Source organism: Protopterus annectens, chromosome 6.part1, assembly GCF_019279795.1.
Source record: "Protopterus annectens isolate FY-2018-M chromosome 6.part1, PAN1.0, whole genome shotgun sequence".
NCBI classification, from domain to species: Eukaryota; Metazoa; Chordata; order Ceratodontiformes; family Protopteridae; genus Protopterus; species Protopterus annectens.
In genome coordinates, this window is record NC_056738.1 from 139260639 (window position 1) to 139280565 (window position 19927).

Consider the following 19927-nt stretch of genomic DNA (forward strand, 5'->3'; position numbering starts at 1 on the left):
ACACTTAACTATGCAAAATATATGACAAATATAGAATTTTGCAACAAAAAAGTAACCACTTATCTATAACACGCCAGGAGCTCAGCAATCTAGAAGCTTACTCTAAGAGCGGCAAACTAGATCTGAGGTCAGTCAGGGTTGGCAGGGGATTATGGGTAAGGGGAGGAGCTAGGATCTCTAAGCTATGAAATAAGTTGCCGGCTCGGATCCGAGATCGGATCCAAGACCCAAAGGTTGCTGACAAATGAAGTACCTACTTCAGATCATGCATTTTCCAGAGGATATGAAGCTTGAAAATTATGTCTATCATTATTTAGTTACTTCAATCCTCAGTGACTTGCCAGAAAAAACACAAATTTTATGAGGAACAGGCCAAAAATATGAGCTGAAAGTCTGGACAGTGGAGAAGTAGTTAATACCTTCATTAACTCTTAAGTAGTGGGCTAAACAGTTTGTACACATAAATGTACCATTAAAGATCTAATATCAGCAGTGCAAAATACGACGATACACAACAGTAAATCATTCATCACAATAAACAAACTACACTATATGACACTGATCCAATCAATGCTGCATTCATTAGTGAGAAAGGCTGTCATGGATTATTTCTCCCACTCAAAAAAAAAAAAAAAAGAAAGGAAAAAAGCTCTCTCCTTGAAATTGCTGTGGATCACCAACTGCAGTAACAAAAATTTATCTGCAAGCATCGACTTCCTTTATGCTAAACTTGGTACAACCACATATACACTGCAATACCAAATTTCATTAGTATAATCCACACAAGAGCATGAGTTTCTCCACTAATTAAAGCAATGGATTTCACTGTATGGGACTGTGGTGGTGAAGTGAGAAATAAGTCACAGTGTAAAGCTCTTTATTTATCAGTCACTCTGTGCTATCATCCTTGCTTATGGTCAGGAGCTTTATGTGGTGACAAAAAAGGAAAAAAAATCATGGATACAGCTAGAAGAAACACAAGCAATGGGTATTTACCAAAGTCAAACATCTGTTGGAAGGGACCTACCAAAAGTAAACTCTCATGACTGATGCCTCCAATGCCGTGTAGTTCAGTAAGTAAAACTTTCCCAGGCTGCCAACGTCTCTACCTGTGCTACCTTCACCACTCTCTACCACCCTTCTCCAGATCTAGATGAAGTGAAAGCTCCACATCAAATCAAGAACACAATGAAAAACCTAGAAGGTACCGTAGAGCAAAGGTAGTGAATTGAAAGAAGATTGGTTGCATTTGGTGAACTTCTTCTAATCCATTTACAGTTGTATTTCCAACAAAGAAATTAGTCCCATTCATTTTAGTTCTTCTCCTTATTCTGTTTTACTGCATGGCCCTAGTAGTTTTACCTAATTTGCTAAGTAAATTATCCTTTCCTGATAACTTCATCTTTAAAGTGATGTAGTTAACACTGACTGCATACAGTAGGCTATGTTACATGTCCACCTTCTCCAGTGTACAAACATGACCTAAATTGTTTTAAGAGAAATCAGCAATAACACTACTATGTCATCTGCATGAAAATGTTGTCTTAGTACCTCATCTACTCCCTGTATTCTCACTTTCAAGTCTCATCTGTCAAAATACCACATGTGGTACACTTTGTGTTTTGGTTACTTCAATAACGGGGTAGCCCTACAAACTTGTGCATCTATACCTCCTACTCTGGCCACTCACCATGGCCAAGACCTAGCGCTACTAGTCTGCACGTGATTTTCTTAAAGAAAAAAAATGTTATGCTTCAAAGACACCATGAGACTAAATATAAACTTATTTGATAATACTAATGCACCAAGACAGAAAGTATCTGGAAGACTCTGAAACATGGAAATAGCTGGAAAAAAAATATCACCTGGAACAGAATATCAGTGTTGCACAGAAAATATGTCTGTGGCAAAGCTGTAATAACCCATAATGCATTTATGTCAGAATCAATGGAAAAAAGAGCCAAGATACAAATGACCTGTTAAGGTTAAAGAATCAATATGATGCCTAGAAGGAATAATAAATTAAAAACAGATGGGTACAAGTGGAATCATAATGATTCATGATATAACTGTTTGCTGAGTGTTAGATTATAGGTTCATAGGTTCATACTAGGCTATCTGCCCTAGGGCATTTATAAGCCTAGCCAGAGTGTGTGTGGCTTTCACCACCCCTTAGGATGAGAATACTATACCCATTAGTTTGCTGTGCCTCTGTCCAGCAGTGATACAGAGATGATTCCCGGGGTAAACCTACGATCTCTCATCCACTCGTCAAGATTTCTCTTGAACAGAGTCAGTGAGGGGCTCTGCCTCACATGGACTGGGATTCTGTTCCATAGTGTAGGGAGTCTCTGGGTGATGAATCTGTCCCTCCAGCACGTCCTATTTATATCCATGTTGAGGTTTAAGTCTCTTGCTCGTGGCTCTGGTGGATTTGGATTTTGTGAGGTGGAACATGTCCATTAATTCCGGGTTGGACATGGCCTTGTATGTCAGGCACAGATCACCTCTGAGCAGGCGGTATGCGACTGAATAGAGCTGGAGTTTCTTCAGTCGGGCATCGTATGACATATGTTTGAGCCCCTTTATCCTTTTGGTGAGGAACTTTTGGGGTCTTTCCAACTGCTGCAGTTGTCGGGTAAGGTACATTCGAATGGGGCGTTGTACTCAATCATTGGTCTGATAAGTGAAGAGTACAGGGTACAATGACCTCTCCTGATCTGGATGTGAATCCCTTCATGATCAGGTGGGCAATGTAGAAGGTCTTCCTAACCACTTTGGCAATGTGAGTGTCAAAAGAGAGGTTATTGTCAACTTGGGTCCCCAGGTCCCTGATAACTTCTTCCGTGTTTAATGGATTACCACCTATGTGGTAATTAGGGGTTACCTTGTTTTTCCCAAAGGGTATGACTATGCATTTTTTGGCATTTAGCTTAAGGCCATGGCTCTGGCACCAGTTATCCATTTCTATGAGACCTTTCTGGAGGATGTCTGTGTCTGATGGAGTGTCAATTATGGTGCCCAGTTTGCAGTCATCTGCAAATTTTGTCAGCCACAATCCCCTATGTTTGCCTGCACTTCAGAAAAATAAATGCCGAACAAGAGGGGCCCAGGACTGAGCCCTGTGGGACACCGCTCGTGACCGGCTTAGAGTCTGACATGGCACCAGCAACTCTAACCCTGTGTGTTCTGTCCTTGAGCCAGTTTGCAACCCATCTTGTGACATATGGGTTTACATCTAAGCTGGTGAGCTTTTCTATGATGCCCGAGTGGGGTATTGTGTCGAATGCTTTTGCTAGGTCAAGGTAGGCTGTGTGAACTGCCTTACCCTCATCAATGGCCTTAGTGACTGTTTGAAAAAGTCGACCAAGTTCAAGAGGCAGGATCTGCCCTTGACAAAGCCAAATTGGGTAGGATCCAGTGTCTGTAGGTCCCCAATGTCTTTATTTATGAGTTCCATTATGATCCTCTCCATAGCTTTGCAGACAAGGCTCGTCAAGCTTATGGGCGGTAATTTCCAGGGTCCGTAGAAGCACCGCCTTTGTGGAGTGGGACCACAGTTGCCGTGACGCCATTCTTTGGTGCGTATCCTGTAGTAAGGCTAAGATTAAACAGCAGCCTTATGTGTGGGTTTAGTTCCTCATTGAGTTCGTGTAGCACACAGCCGGGGACACCGTCCGGTCCCATTGATGCTGTGTTTTTGCTTTAGAGAGAGCAGCTCTCACCTGGGCATCTGAGATGTTTGGGAGGCTAGACTCTGGTGGGATAGATATTTCTCCTTTTGGGGAGGGAGGGAGAAATTTGCACTGAACCTGTCTGCCAGTATGTTGGCAATGTCTGTGGGTTCAGTGATTTTTATCATTTTGGACTAATTCTGAGCATATCTGGGAGTTTCCACCCAGGTTTCTAACATAGCTAAAGAAGGCTTTATGATTGTCTTTTGTGTCATTAGCGATTTTTCTCTCAAAGTTGGCCTTGGATGATTTTATGAGTGATCGTAGTTTTTGCTAGTATTGATCAGAGATGCCTTCCCATTTAGGGATTTTGCTCTGTCATGTAGTAGCTTTCTCCTCTTGTTGTAGAGTTTGTTTATGGCTGGAGTCCACCAGACCGGCGCCTGCCTTTGGTGGAAAAGGTCTTGATTTTATTAGGGATTGCTTGATCCATACATTCCTGGAGGTGCTCGTAGAAGGCATTTGTAAGGGTTTCAGCAGCGTGGGTTGTGGTTTCCACTGGCTCGGGGCCTTGAAGGATACCACTCCAGTCTTAAGAAGTGTGAAGTTTGCTTTTGAGAAGTTCTTCACTGTGGTCTTTTTGCTGGGGTGGGGGCGGGATGTGGATCTCCAGTGAGATTAATTTATGGTCTGATCTCACCAATGAGGGATATACTTCCGATGTGGAGCATTTTGTCCCCATGTTTGTGATGATCAGGTCTAGTATATTTTCTCCTCTTGTGGGAATGGTGACTAGTTGTTCCATAGCATTTGAGTTTATGAACTCAAGGAACCTTTGGGCTAGGGTGTTGGGGCTTGAGTAATGTTCCCAGTCTATGTTTGGGTGGTTGAAGTCACCCAATATGATGGTGTTTGGAGAGACATTTATACTCTCCAGTGTCTTCAGGAAGGCTGTGTGGGTTTCCTGAGTTTGAGAAGGTGGTCTGTAGCATGTTATAAACTGTAGGGCAGTTTTACCTATGGTTAATTGCACCTGGATGGTCTCCGATGCTTCGTGCGTTGCCACTAACCTGGAGGTGTGGGTATCCTTTATAAATATGGATATTCCCCCTCCTTTTGTAGTTCGGTCCGGATTTTGGGGCCAGAACGCATGATATGAGGTATAACCTGATAGTGCTGGGGTGCTCTCAGGAGCCTTGAACCAAGTTTCAGTCACAGCACAAACATCGATGTTCTCCATACTGAGGAAGGCTTCGAGGGTGTGCATCTTGAGGTTTAGACTTCTGGCATTGAGCAGTATTACCCTTAGTTTTTCTCCATTTTTGTTTTCTAGGGCGGTAGTTTTATCATTTGAGCCTTGCCTAAAAAAGGCACTATGGGGGTGGCAAGAGCCTTTGCCAATATCCGGAAGCCCAGGGGTGACAGGTGCAAGCCGTCCCTTGCGAAGCAGCGTGGCTTGTCAAGCATGCCATCCCAGGCAGACAGACATTGGATCCCCTTAGAATGACACCAGTAATTAAGCCAATTATTAAAGCTGATCATTTTGTCTCTGTATTGTGGCATCATTCTTGGTGAGGGTAGGATACTGCTCAGGGTCAGGGTCATACCGGCCAGGGCTACATAATCTGAGAGCTCCTCTATGTCTCTTTTCATGTAGTCCAGGGAGGTACGTCTCAGGTCGTTCACACCGGCATGGACAATGACTGAGTCATACTTGTACTTGCTGTGGAGTGACCTGAGTGCTTGTGTTATGTGGCGGATTCTAGTGCCTGACAGGCAGCTAACTGTGATCTTTTCCTTGTTCAGTCTGGTGAGTGGGACGTCAGTGTGTCTGACTATGGAGTCACCTATAACAAGTGTGTCTGGCATTGTGTTTGGCCTTAAGGGCTGTGACTGTTTAGCACACACTGACTTTGAGAACTATGTGTCGCATGTCTTATGTCTTGAGGTGGCAGTTGCTTGGGTGTCTGCTTTGGAGGCCTCTGTAGTTTTGGTAGATTTTTGATCAGTGCCTCCGAGTATGTCTTTGTGTGTTTATGTGTTTGTTTTGCAGTTGTGATAGTTCTATGTGAAACTGGGTTTGTGGTGTGCGTGGTTTCCTTCTCCTCCTGTCTGGTCTTGCCAGTCCTGAGTTGAGAGAGCTCAGCCTCCAGTTTGGCTATATAGTTGCATCTCTCACATGTATTTGTGTTTTGTGGGAGAAGGAGTGGGTTGTCTGTGTACATGAGGCAATTGTAACATTGCCTCAAGATGCCCAGATTCACCAGCTGAACAGGAGAGGACGCTAGCAACTGACCCTTCGACATGCTAGAAAAAGATCATCAGAAATGAGCTGCTGATTCCAAATGTCACCTCTATGGCATAAAGGGATAAGGCTTTGACTATGGCCAATGTGATTGAGGTTCAGTTAGCAGCCCTTGATCTGAAGCAGCTAGCAAGGGAGTGAAAAGGAATAACGGACAGCTGCCAGCTCAGCTCTCTCATGAGGAGAAGGTGAGGGGTTATGCCAGGAGGTGAGAGCCTACTACACTGCTGGGGGGTGATACTGGAGAGCACAGTTAAGTTTACACTGGCTGTCATGAAGGATGGAACTCAGATAGATGACTTGTGTCCTCATATGCAGGTGTCCCATTACAAGCCCCTTGAGGGTGAGGCCCAAAGACAGACAGACACATCACCACAGACCTGGGACATTTGCCTTATACTCTTCCAGTGTGTTTATTCATGCACAGTAGAAGTTGGCACATCAGGTACTTATGGCCCTATACAGAAATATCCCATAGTTTGAAGTACGACAATCTCACTTCTGGTCAGCTCAACCCTTGCCCCTGTTGGAAGGGGGACAAACTGGTGGTGAGTTTAAGAAGTAATGACCAACAAGAACAGAACAAAAATAATGAGCTATTAATTCTGCAAAACATCCGAGTGTTGAAACAGTGAAATATACATACTTTTTCAAAATGCACCATATTGATGACTTTTCTGCAGGGGAATTTTTGCCCCCTCAACCCCAACTCGGGGTGTACCACCTAAGAGTAAAGAAGAAAATCAGCTCTTTTATTTTTACCACTAGATATTGTGTCAACAGAGTTAATATATTTAGAGAAGGGGTGTTGGACAATGCATCCACTTCAGGATACAGCCTCATGCAAAGAAGAATAGCTAAATTTATTACCTCTTTTTATTAGCAAGCTCTTCCTTATTGCATCTACGAATAACTTACATATAAGAGTGTACGCGTACCACAAACATATACTTATATATATATATATATATATAGTTTTTTTCCCACATGTATTAAATTTTAAGCGATTTAGGCAAACGTCTTAGATGACTAAGCAGATTCACACAGATGCTTATCTTGTCTGGTGCACTCAGTCAACCCCATATCTCTTTTCATATTATGATATATAACTGAACAACAGAGCATTCAAACCATAACAAATAAACAAGCACAGGCCCAAGAAAAACAGGACACACAATAATTTTACAGCTGCTTACTTGAAGGCATACAGTTTGCAGGTATTATGAACGTTTTAATTCAAGTAATGTACCAATCCAGATTAAACATTTCTAGAAGGAATCATTAATGTATCATATTATAACTCCCAAACATATAATCACAAAAGATAACTAATATTTGCCACAAATTGTGTCTTATATATTTTCAATGGCAATCATCTGGTAACATATTCTTCCCATGAAATCCATTTACACACACAACTTTTACTTAAATTCAGATAATCCATAAATTCTATTACATCATTAACCATACAATATATTCTCAATTTCCATTTCCTTGTTGCACTAACAAAAATAATACTGCCACCCAGATTTAGAACAATTCATACTTTCAGAACAACCACGACATCTTTGTAAGATCTTTGTACGTCTTTAGACTTTTATCCCATGACTTTCTACATCACCCTGAATGCTTTTAAACTTGAACATGAACAGAAAATCTACACCCATGTGGCAAGTGCCATGTGCCCCCTCCTTCCACCTCCAGCTGTGGGAGTCTACCATAGAAACACCATCTTAAGACTTTGCAGAGTGTAAAGATAACTGTACAGCTACTTCCAGGCAAAAGTTCAAAACCTGCTAGACTTGCTGCCATATTGCATGCAGCAAGAAATCCACTACCAATTTACTTCAACTCATTCCGTAACAAAGTACTCCAGTCTAACTTAATCATTGTCTCTTTAAAAGTCATTACAGCTCTAGTTAAAGTATTGTCTCATGATTTTGATTGTATGATTCTATTATTTCAACAATTTGACAATAACAACACTGAACACGACACATTTTCACTAGTTTGGGTTATGATGATTTGTAAACCTTATGCCTCTTTGCACAAGCAACAACACTTTGAAGTGTTCCAAGTAATGGCTGCGTATGCTGACAAAAGTCCATTACAGGTAAGTAACACATTAATATTTTGTTGTACAATGGCAAATGGACAAGAAAACTCATCTTTTTAAGCACAGAATGCACACAGCGCAAAATTCTGTATAGAACGCTTACTGGGATTTCAGTGGTGGATATTGCAGGCTGCTGTAAAACCTGGTTGTGTGCTTCTTCTGAGCGGGTCTTGACTGCACCATCAGTTTGTACTGCACTTGTATCTCCATTAGTTAACGGAGTATGCTGTTGGTTCAAAGCAGCCTTCAATCTCTGCAAATTAAGCAGATGACATATTAGTAACGCTTTGTAATGAAAGCCTAAATCAAAGCAAACATTCAGCCTACACAGTATGTCAAAGACTAGAATATTTTTTTCTCCTGCTGTCAGGATAAATGCAACCAAACAGCATGGAGTGGAAAGTACAATAGTATGAATGGTAAATGGATTGCATTTCAGTGAATTTGATGAGACCTAGTGCAGCATCCAACAGCAAACATTTGTTGAAAGAAAAGTAATCTATTTTTTTTCTCACTTTCGAAAGCCAAACAACAAAAAAGAATGCAGTGACACACACACACACACACACACACACACACACACACACACACACAAACACACACACACACACACACACTCTCTCTCGCTCTCTCAAACAGCAGAAGAAATGGGGTGAAATAAATGTCACGCGTAGCATGGCTAGAGAAAGAAGACTGTGATGTGTTAACAATGGAAAAAAAATGTTGACAATGCAGTTGTAGTAGAGGCATGATTTCTACAAGAGTGACATAGAAAAATCCCAGACTACATACCAGTATTTACCATCTTAATATCAGTGTCTTGCTCTCAAGTTTCAAGTCATTACCTCGTGCATGCTGCATAAACTTGCTTGCAAACTGAAACCTGTATCAGTTTCCACTAACAATTCCCAGATTCCTGAAAGCTGCAGCCAGACATACAACCTGCATGGGTCAATAATAACCATTCACAAAAGGAGGGGGTATGTGCAGTCTAAAAAAAGGTCCTATGGCACCTCATCATAAACTAGGTTCTACAAATGTTCTCAGTAATTATCCTCCATTGTTTCCTTTGATAAATTCTAGAGAAATGTAAATAGGTTTGGGTCTCCCAACATCTCATTATTTACCACTTCTTATCGAGTTCATAAGGCTTTAAACCTACCATGGCACACACAGCACATCTCTACCTGACCACTGAGTTTCACCACATGCATCTGAGCTTCAGCAATGTTGTCAGATCAGTACTGTATGACATAACAAATGATGTCATTTTTCAAAAAGCAATAAAACAATGTCTACAACAACAGAATACATTTTAGAGACACAGGCTAATACAATCAGGCACCAACCACTTACTCCATGCCAAACAAACAGACCTATAAAATACTGATTGAAGATTAATACCTTGTGTACACATTGGAAGCCAATCTCTTCCTTACAACTTTACCCACATTTCTCTATCCTTAACTTGATACCTATAAATTCTCCCTCTACTACTTAACCTAACCTATCACTACATCAGTGGTACCTTACTTTGCTGGTTCCAACAAAAGTCTTATCTTAATCAAACATCATTTACAACTGCTTTACTTTTTCAGTCAATTCAACTCTTCATTGTTTTAAATGATCAAATATTGTAATCACCTTGTAGATGTTATGTGCTTATGTAAGTTTCTCCAGTTTGTATTATCTAAGCATTATTCATTACAATGTAATTAAACACATTCCAGTTGTTTGTAATGTACCTGCCTGATGGCCCACGAAATGGCTGAATAGGGTCATGCATCAGTCCACTCATCTGGTTATCTAATATATAAGTAGATAAATGATACAGTGTCTGTTCGGGGTGCACATATAAATATGCAAAAGCAACCTTTAAAGCAGGAAAGCTACAGCATCATGAATACATTAGTTTGAGGCAGGAATATGGCATAAAAGAACTTGAGCAAGAGGGTGTGTATAAATATTTGGGACTTGAAGAAGGATCAACAATAAAACATGAACAAATGCAAATAAAACTCAGTAAGGAATATTTTAGAAAACTTAAATTAATACTGAAAACAGCACTGACATCTAGAAACAAAGTCCAAGCTATAAACTAATTTGCTTTCCTGTCCTAACTTACAGTTTTGGAGTGACTGACTGGCCCCAAAATGTGTTGAACAGTTTGGACAAGAAAACAAGAAGGATGCTTCATGTTCATCAAATGATTTATTAAAATCATTGCATACCAAGACTATATATTCCCTGTTCTGAAGGAGGTATGGGCCTCCTCAAAATTGATCATGTATAGATCTGCAATAGTGGGACTGCATACATATTTGCTGATTTCATAAGACCCAAATGTAGTGAAAGTTTTGCAACATGAGGAGAATAAGACTAAGATGACTTCCCTGCTTAGTATAGCAGAAGCATATTGGCGTCAAGCATGAATGGAAATCAAACCAGAAGTAGATAAAAAGCAGGCAGCAACTGATTGTGCCAAAAAACAAAAGAAAGACTCTAAGGTGAAGGATCAGATAAGAAGGCAAGAAATGTGGAAAATGCATATAGTTGCAAGTATAGAAAACTCCTGGAACAACCTCATGTTAATAGGATTGGACTCAGGAATGGTTGAGTACAGGTGAATTTAAACCAAAAGATGAAAAGTTTATATTGGCGGCCCAAGATAGTGGACTATGTACACATTGGTTTACAAAGTCCATTGAACAGGTGGGAGAAACAGACAAATGTAGGTTTTGTAAAACAGAATTGGAAACAGTTGCACACCTTGTTGCTGGTTGTGACATACTAAAGGCAGAAGGACTGTATACTGAAAGGCATAATAATGTGGCAAGACTGTTACATTGGGGATTGTGCAAACATTATAATACTGAAGTAGCTGAAAAGCACTGGAAATATGAGTCACAAAGCATCATAGAAAATGATGAAGGTTATATCACATGGGAACATCCATTACCAACAGTTCAAAAAATAGATGCAAGAAAACCAGATATAGTAGTCCATGAAAAGAAGACAAAAAAAAAAGTAGCATTGATTATTGAAATTGTTACACCCAGTGACTACAGTGTCTTATGTACAGAGAGACACACAGTCATCACATACCAGGATGTGCAGGCAGAAATGAGGGCAATTTGGAAGAAAGATACCCAGACAGTTCCAGTAGTAGTAGGAGCAACGAGTCTTCTAAAAAAGAATTTATAATTGTACTTGGATATGTTACCAATACATGTGACTCTGTACGAATTACAGGAGGAGTCATTACTGGGCACAATGTGGGTACTGCAAAGAGCACTTCTGGCTGACAAAGACTGAAACAATACTAATTTCATGAAGTTTAATCATAGTTTGACTAAGGAATGGGGCTCATTACCATCATGGTATTAGAAACCCAAAAGATTTGGAGAAGTTAAATAAAGAGTTTAACCATTGTCAGATGGCTCACAAGCTTCCCTGTAAGCAGAGTTCAAACTGTCATATGATATGAGGCAGCTCTCTCCCTTTTCTTTGTCAACAACCCCAGGTGTTCAACAGGGTTCACGGCTTAAATGCTTATTCTTTACTGTAGTCATTAATGGAATGGCAGAGAACTGTGGTGATGGCAAACTGGTATAAAATCCTGATGAGTCGACCATTCACCCGAGTCTGACATCACTCTAAACAGGAATGTACATTAAACTCCATATAGTCATAGCCAAGGTCTTCTACACTACCTTTCAATGTTAACCAATCCAAAGCCATGCTTTGTACCTTTAAGGATCTCTAGAATGAGAATGTTAAGATTACTATCCTCAAAGCACAACCCCCCCATACATTCTTATGACCATTTAATGAATCGAATTAGCACTGTGAGGCTACTTGAACTGACCATTAATAATCAGCTCAAGTTTGTCAGGCATATAAGCCCTGTACTAGCAAGAAAAAATGAGAAATGCAGGTGTATCTACAGAGCTACGGTCTTCCTTTCTCTGGCACGAAAGTTTCATATCTTAACCCCTCACTTCTGAAACAAGCTTCCACTACGTTAACCAGAGCAGCACCCTTGCCACTTTCAAGTTAAACTTCGATAATTGGATGTACAGTCTAACACTGTCTCTCCAGTCTATCTTGTCTTGCTCTCCTTGAGGTGGAAAGGAACTTCTGAATAGAGGTTTGGGCAGGCTTGAAATGGCTTGCATACTGATTGACTAGTACTGGACCCCTAAGCACAGGTAAGATTAGGTCTCAAACTAAGGACGTGCTTAACATGTTTAGGTTTTTGTAATAAAAAAGGCACAGATACTGGGTAAAACGCTCGGTATTCACCTCAAAGCCAAAAATAATTACAAAATAACGAACAAACCACGACTGAAGGAAGAAAACAAACAAAATTTAATGAGAAGTTAGCGCTTTCATGATCCAAACTGATCGCTTCTTCAGACTTAGTCTAGTTTGTGGTTATGTTTAGGTTTTTTCAGATTTTAGTGTGTAACCATGGAGCTCCATACACTACATAACTATTTAAGAGTTCTTAACCTCAGCATACTCTTAATGTTGACACATTCATTTATTCCAAAGGGGTGGCTTGCCTCGAGCCTCAAATGCAATTGCTGTTCCTCAAACTGAATATGCTAGTAAGTCACACCCCCTAGAATTCACATGTATTGTAGTCTGTACCCTAAACATCCATAGTTGTGTTTATAAAGGACATTATACAGGTTCCAATAGATGCTGTGTGACAGCCTTCTAGTAGTTTTACCTGTGCTGAAGCTGTGGCAGCCATCATTTTGCAATGCATACCACTCCACATGAAAAACAACTGTAGTAATCATTTGAATCCACAGAACTTTGTAAATGCTCTATTATTATCATTTGTCCATTGCAGCTGAATCTATAATGTGTGCACAAGTCACATTTGAAAGCAGGTTTAAGTCACTACATCTTATGCGTCGATACTAAGCTGGTGCCCCTCTCTTGAATGCATTTTTCATTCTGACCCCATCTGTTTATAAAAAAAACAGCTGAAGCACAATACTAATTTTCTCAACAGAGACAGAATTACTCAGCAGTAATTACCACTTACTTTGAATAACATTTCTGATTTCACATATCAACATAACAATCATTACTGGAAGCCTGGATGTATTCACTTCTGTGACAGTAGTGCACTCTCTCTTAATTGTGACAGAGGGATATCTTAAAATGCATGCATCAGCACCCTCAGAAATCATTTCACTTACAAATTCTTTATTGCTCCCTCTATGTTCAAATAATGCTTCTAAACAGAAGAGTTCCTTGTAAGACTCATTAAAGGGCAGACTTGATGCTCTGATTTACTGACTTTTTATAATATTCATTTTAATATACATAGGATAGCTGCTCACAGTGTGGAAATAATTCCTCAGAAATGTTTCCTTCCTATATAAACTAAAAAGAAATACAAAAACATTTTCATTAAACACAGTTTCACTGACTAAATAAACAATCCCTGTCTACACTAATGTCTGCAATAAAAGACAGAAAATTGGTACTATTCTTAATCAGTTCCAAAACAGTAAAAAGAATCCTCTTGATAACCAGTTAAGAAGTTGTTGATAAAACAAGGGTAGAATTAGACATTTTTGTACGATGAAAAGTTTTGTTATACATATATATTCTCTCTCAGTGGACTGAAATTAATTTGCAAATGTGGGGGGGTGGCATCAAGACCCCCACAGCTATACCTTTGACTTGTTTAAAATAGTCTTAGAATATAACAAAAATATTTTGTAATACCAAGTCCAGCAAAGTGCTCACAACAGAAATGTACCTGTAATCATATTCTCCAACATGACAAGGCAATAACCTCAACAGGTCTACACCCTGTTAGGCTACGCAAGTGTATACTGATGTCATGTCAATGGTTATCAAAAATATGTTACTAAGCCCAGAGGTGTCTGAAAAAGTCTCTAGTGTATTCAGGTGAGACAAAAAACACTTACCCTGCATATAGTAAATAACGTGTTTCATCACAGCTGTTCCAGTGTGGTTGTCCATCTCCCCTGACCCTGTTATATTACTTGTGCACCCATCACACATTAAGTTTGAAAACACAAGTTTCTGACAGGCTAAGTACATTCCCTCTCCCTCCCAAATGATGCACAAACATAAAAAGCCTGCACATTAACTGAGACTCTGATTTTTTTTTTTTATTTAATTATGTTGATATGGGGTTGTTACTTTTCACTTTCTCCACCCACCCACCCACCCACATATATAGGCACTGTAGTGTTAACTGCTTATACAAATGAGGCTATAATGGAAATGGCACATCCTCCTTTTGCCTTCCTACAAAAAATGCTGAAGGTATTAAGACTTCCTCAGAGTTTCACAAAATTGAAGTGTTCTACCATTTGGTATTCAGTTGTTCAGTGGCAGGGGTCTTATGCAAGGAGGACTATATTACATTTTATCACCTGAAACCTGGCCACTGATTGCTTACATGGTATAATTCATGGTATAATTACACAGTAATTAATAGCTGTGGTGGGGTTTATTATCACTCCAAAAGTGCTGAAGACTGGTTACCAGGGCAGAGTCTGAGTTGTCTAAGACTAAGGGAAATAATGCACAAACAATATCAGGACTATGATTATTGTTGCTATAATTTGGTTGTGTTTTCATACAATGCTGTTAAATTAATATATGTTAGTTTAACTGAGTTTGGCCAGTGGAGGCGTGTGTGCATACAAACAGACAGACACACACACACACATAATATATTTTAATATATTAAAAAGAGAAATTACTTGTATATCTTTTGTTCATAATATGTAGTTGGGGCACTTTTTTTTTGATTTTTGTAATAGAACAATTATTTTGTTTTATTTTCAAAATTATTTACTTGAACATGCTATGATTTGTGCTTTTCTTGTGGCAGCATAATTCATATTTTAACTATTCTGTTTAACACTGCACTTCCTTCATCTTCGTGTTCAGTGTATCTCTTGCTGCTAGTGTGCTTAAGCACTGTGGATGTATCACAGTATTTACTGCACTGAGTAGTTTTATATTATCTATTTCTTAGTCACAGTGTTTTATATTATACAAGGATGCAAAGATACATGCATACACACTTTGGGTTGGATACAGTGTAGACAGGTTTCTTTTTTTTCTCTCCCCAGTTCTAAATTAGCATGAGCTTTTGCATGGCGTTTTCTCTGAGGAATTTAACAGTACATTAGTACACTGATTAACTGTTATTCCCAGTTTATTTTAATAGTCATTTTGTTTTCTATACAGCTATGCCTTTTTAATGTACTGTTTGGCTGCTGCTGTTTGTGTGTGTCTATATGCCCACACACATTTGCTATTGGATGAGTGGTAGTATTAGGCATGCAATTGTTTTCCTGTATCAGTGTTCATGTTGTTGTGTCTTTCGGCTTTTCCCGGTTAGGGGTCGCCACAGCGGAACTCTGGTCCGCTAATGACTGGCAGTAGATTTTTTTACGTGCTGAGTTGCTGGCCCTGATGCACAACCTTCAACGAAGGTACGCCCATTCACGCATGTCTCCACACAGAAGACGTTCTAGCTGAGAATAGAACTGGACAACGTCTTACTGTGAGGCAACAACGCTACCGCAGCACCTGTATCAGTGTTCATGTTACCTTTGTTTACAATATGTCTGCCTATCTAAAACATAAGGTATGATATTGGGATTTGTTTGCTGCTCCTGATCTATGGACTGGAATTAAGTGGTTGGCAGAGTTTTTTTATATACTTTTTACTTGTACATATCATCAGGAACAGTCTTCTAGGCTTATATAGCTTAGATAAGGCCGGGGGAAGGAGGGGGGATGGTTGAAGACAAATGAAGAACAACTACTCAGATGGAACGTTATGGTGAGTACATAACTTCTTTATCTGAAGTAGTTGTCTTCATTTGATCTTCAACCTGTGGGACAGAGTCCCCAGCTACTAAACACCTGGGAGCCCCTAATGGAAGGATATTCCAGAGCACAGCAGAGTCAAAGGATGTCCTGTTCCTGGATACGATGTCCAATTTATAATGTGATATGAAGGTATGAGATGAGGCCCAAGTAGCTGCAGAACAAATATCATCCAGTGAAACTCTGGACCAAAGGGCTGCTGAAGTGGCCATAGATTTATTTATTTATTTACATTTGTTGACCGGGAGTGTCCGACTGGACATAGGTCCATTTTCAGCGGAGGCCAGGGGAGAAAAGCTCTACAGTTAAAATATACAGACAGTAGTTACATTGGATTTACATAGCGATTAACAATTTGATTAACATAGCAATTAATTACAAATATAGTTACAGATGAAGAACATAGTACATCAGTAGGCAACTAGAATCTTTATCTGTGAAGTACATAACAGACATTAACAATTGTTACAATAAGAAGTTCCTGCTGTATAATAAGTAGTAGGCTTATACGCATCCAAGCTTGCTATAATCAAGGTAGTTAGTGGGGTGGAAAGAAAGGTAGTGGTTGGATGGGTGATAGAGTGGGAGTTGCAAGGGCATAGCCAGCATGTTTTTAGGTGCGCTTTTAGTAAAGTTTTGAAGTGGGTGCATGGGTGCATGATGGTACGGAGGTAATTGTGGGTGCGAGGGAGTTCAATAATTTGGCTATGGCGCAAGAGAATAGTGCTTCCCCGGCAGAGTTATTGGCTTTAGTGATCTGCAAGTGATTTTTGTTGCTGGATCTTAGTTGTCTGGTGGTGCAATAGGGTTGGAGTAGATTCAGGAGGGATGGGACATTTAGTGGATGGTTTACTAGTTTGTGGGCGAGTGAGAATTTATACCATTGAAGGAGGTGAGGAAGTTCAACCCAGCCCAGTTCAGCAAGATCTGGTAGAACGTGCTTTTACCTGACCTGGCGCAGAAATCCCTGTGAGAGAATACGCCCGGATAATACATTGGGTGATCCAATGGGCAATAGTAACTTTGGATACTGGTTTCCCTAAAAAGGGTTTGGAATAAGAAACAAAAAGTTGGTCAGATTTACGAAAAGGTTTTGTCTTGTGCAAACAGAAACATAACTGTCTATGTACATCTAACAAATGCAATTTATATCCTCCCTTGTTTTAAAATTTTGGAAAGAAGACTGGGAGATTGATTGTCTGGTTAATGTTGGTATCTGAAGCAACCATGGGAAGAAAGGATGGGTTAGTATGCAAAGACACTTTGTCCTTATGAAAAATCATATAAGGGGCCTTGATCGAGAGTGCTTGAAGTTCTGACACTCTCCTGGCAGATGTAATGGCAACTAAAAATGCAGTCTTCCAGGATAGAAACTGCAAATCCATCGAAGCTGTAGGTTCATGGGGGATGAAACTAAAGCCTGAAGCACTAATGTAAAATCCCACAGAGGCACAGGATCCTTCACCGGTGGTCTCAGAAGAAAGGTACCTTTAAGGAAGGTCTTGCAAAGCTTAGAGGATGCTAAGGAGGCCCTATTTTCCCCCACATGAAAATTGGAAATTGCAACCAGCTAAACTTTGACTGTAGAGGAACTGGCGCCTTTTTGAAAATAATAAGAATTCTAACATCGCAGAAACTGGAGCAGTAAAAGGATCCAGTGCATGCTGAGAAGCCCATATAGAAAAACGTTTCCACTTGCTATAGTACACTTTCCTGGTGGAAGACTTATGAGCCGCTACCAGAATTCTTTTAACAGGAGAAGGTAAACCGGGAGTCTTGATAATCATGGGAACTGGAGCAACCAAGCAGTGAGCTTTAGACTGTCGAGGTCTGGATGGGGGATCGGGTGAAAAATGAGATCTGGAACTGGATCCAGCGTCCATGGTGGAGACACCAGAAGAGACCACAGAGAGGGAAACCAGACTTGGCGAGGCCAGAATGGGGATCACAAAACTCCCTAGCCTGCGAGCTTTCTGGCGAAACTTTGGTATCAAGGGTAGAGGAGGATAAGCATACAGAAGACCAGGAGGCCAAGCATGAATCGGAGCATCTCTGGGGGCTTCTCCCTGAGGGAGAATCAGAGCAAAGAACTCGCTGCATTTCACATTGGAAGGAGATGCAAAAAGATTGCAGCAAGACTGACCCCACTTGTGAAAGATCTGTTCCACTACAATAGGATTCAGAGACCACTCGTAAGGCATCAAGACAGATCTGCTGAGCCTCCACAAGAATGTTGGACTGTCCCAGAATGTGCATTGCCACCAGAAACCGGCTGGTGAAGATTGCCCATTCTCACACCCTCATGGATTTGCGACAAAGGGGATAAGATCTGGTCGCCCCCCTCATTTGTTGATGTACCAGACCACCGACATGTTGTCCATCTGGATAGCTATCGTCTCTAAGGGAAGATGGGCATGGAGAGCCTGCAATGCGAGAAGCACCACCCTCATCTCCTGGAAGTTGATATGCAAACTGGTCTCAGAAGGAGGACCACGTGCCTTGGACTGTCCTTCCTGAGCAATGCCCCCCCCCAACCCAGCTGGGAGGCATCCATGGTCACCGTGGTCTTGGGAAATGAAGGGAGAAATGGACGTCCCTGGACTAGGTCCAGAGAATGAATCCACTACCGAAGAGAGGTCCTGCACACTTAGGAGAATAGAACAGGATGATACAACGGTAAATCTAGCAGAGACCATTGTATGGAAAGAGTCCACTGGAGGATCTGCATGTGAAGACGTGCCAAGGGTAGAAGATCGATTATGGCCGTCATAGACCCCAATGCCCATAGTACTACTTCTGCTGATGGAGACTGGGTTTGGAGAACGCAAAGAACATAGCTTCAGACTGTGTATCCTGTCTGGTGTAAGGAAGACATTTGTTTGGATAGTGTCTAAACAAGCCCAATGAAGTCTAATGTCTGAACTGGGGCCAAAGACAACTTGTTGAGATTGATGGTGATGCCTAACCTCTGGGCTAGTGAAAGAAAGGAATCCCTCACTTGACAGAGTTGATGCTTGGAAGGGGCAGTGAGGAGCCAATCATCCAGGCAGGAGAAAAACTGAATGCCCTGAAGTCCCAGGTGAGATGCTACTACTGGCATCACTTTGGTGAACACCCTGGGGACTGTGATGACACCAAAGGAGAGTGCTCTGAATTGATAATGACTGGCTCCCAGCCAGAAGTGGAGAAACCTCCAAGAGTGCCTGTCCATCTTGATATGATAGTATGCATCTTGGAGGTCAATCGAGTACATCCAATCATTATCCTGCAGGAAGGGCAGGATAGACTGAAGGGTGACAATCTGAAATTTTGTCTTGGCCATGGACAGGTTCAAGTTGGAAAGATCCAAAATTGGTCTTAGGTCACCCATCTTCTTTGGCACTAAAAAGAACCTGGAATAAATGCCTAATCCGGACTGGTCTTTGGGGACGTGTTGGATGACCCATTTTTCTAGCAGCTTTGCTATTTCCAGTGCTGCATCCTTCCTGTGCACGGTTGGAACATCTGGGAGAGGTTTTGATGATAGAGGTGGCTCGAGGAATGGGATTGAATAACCTCTGGATATAATCTGCAACACTCAACGTTCTGTCATGATGGACTCCTACTCTGTTAGGTGTAGTGATAACAGGCCCCCATCTGCCTCCATAGATGGACAGTTAGGCAACCCTTCAGGGCTGGTGCGTGGGTCTGACCGAGAAAGGTTCTCGAGACCCATAATTTCTCGGATCCCTTCTGCCTCTAGGGTGACGTCTATCATATCCCCCTCTGTCCCTGGGGAAAGTTGAGTCCTGAGTGTCTAGGGAAAATGCCTGAGACTTTCAGAACCATATCTTCGTAGTCCCTCGCTGATTCCTAGAAAGGATCTTTGAAGGGTGGAGAAGAAGATCCCGACGGCAGACAGAGTCTTCCAATCCTTCTCACCCT

General features: G+C 41.0%; 1 protein-coding gene across 4 annotated transcripts in view; it reads right to left on the reverse strand.

The window, feature by feature from the left end:
• ATF2 (activating transcription factor 2) overlaps positions 1-19927 on the reverse strand; it is a 1040579-nt gene that overhangs the window by 305723 nt on the left and 714929 nt on the right. For all 4 annotated transcript variants that reach the window (XM_044075568.1, XM_044075567.1, XM_044075570.1 and 1 more), the window contains one exon: positions 8199-8348. In XM_044075568.1, the coding sequence (XP_043931503.1) occupies positions 8199-8348 (150 nt within the window). The remainder of the gene's footprint in view (positions 1-8198; positions 8349-19927) is intronic.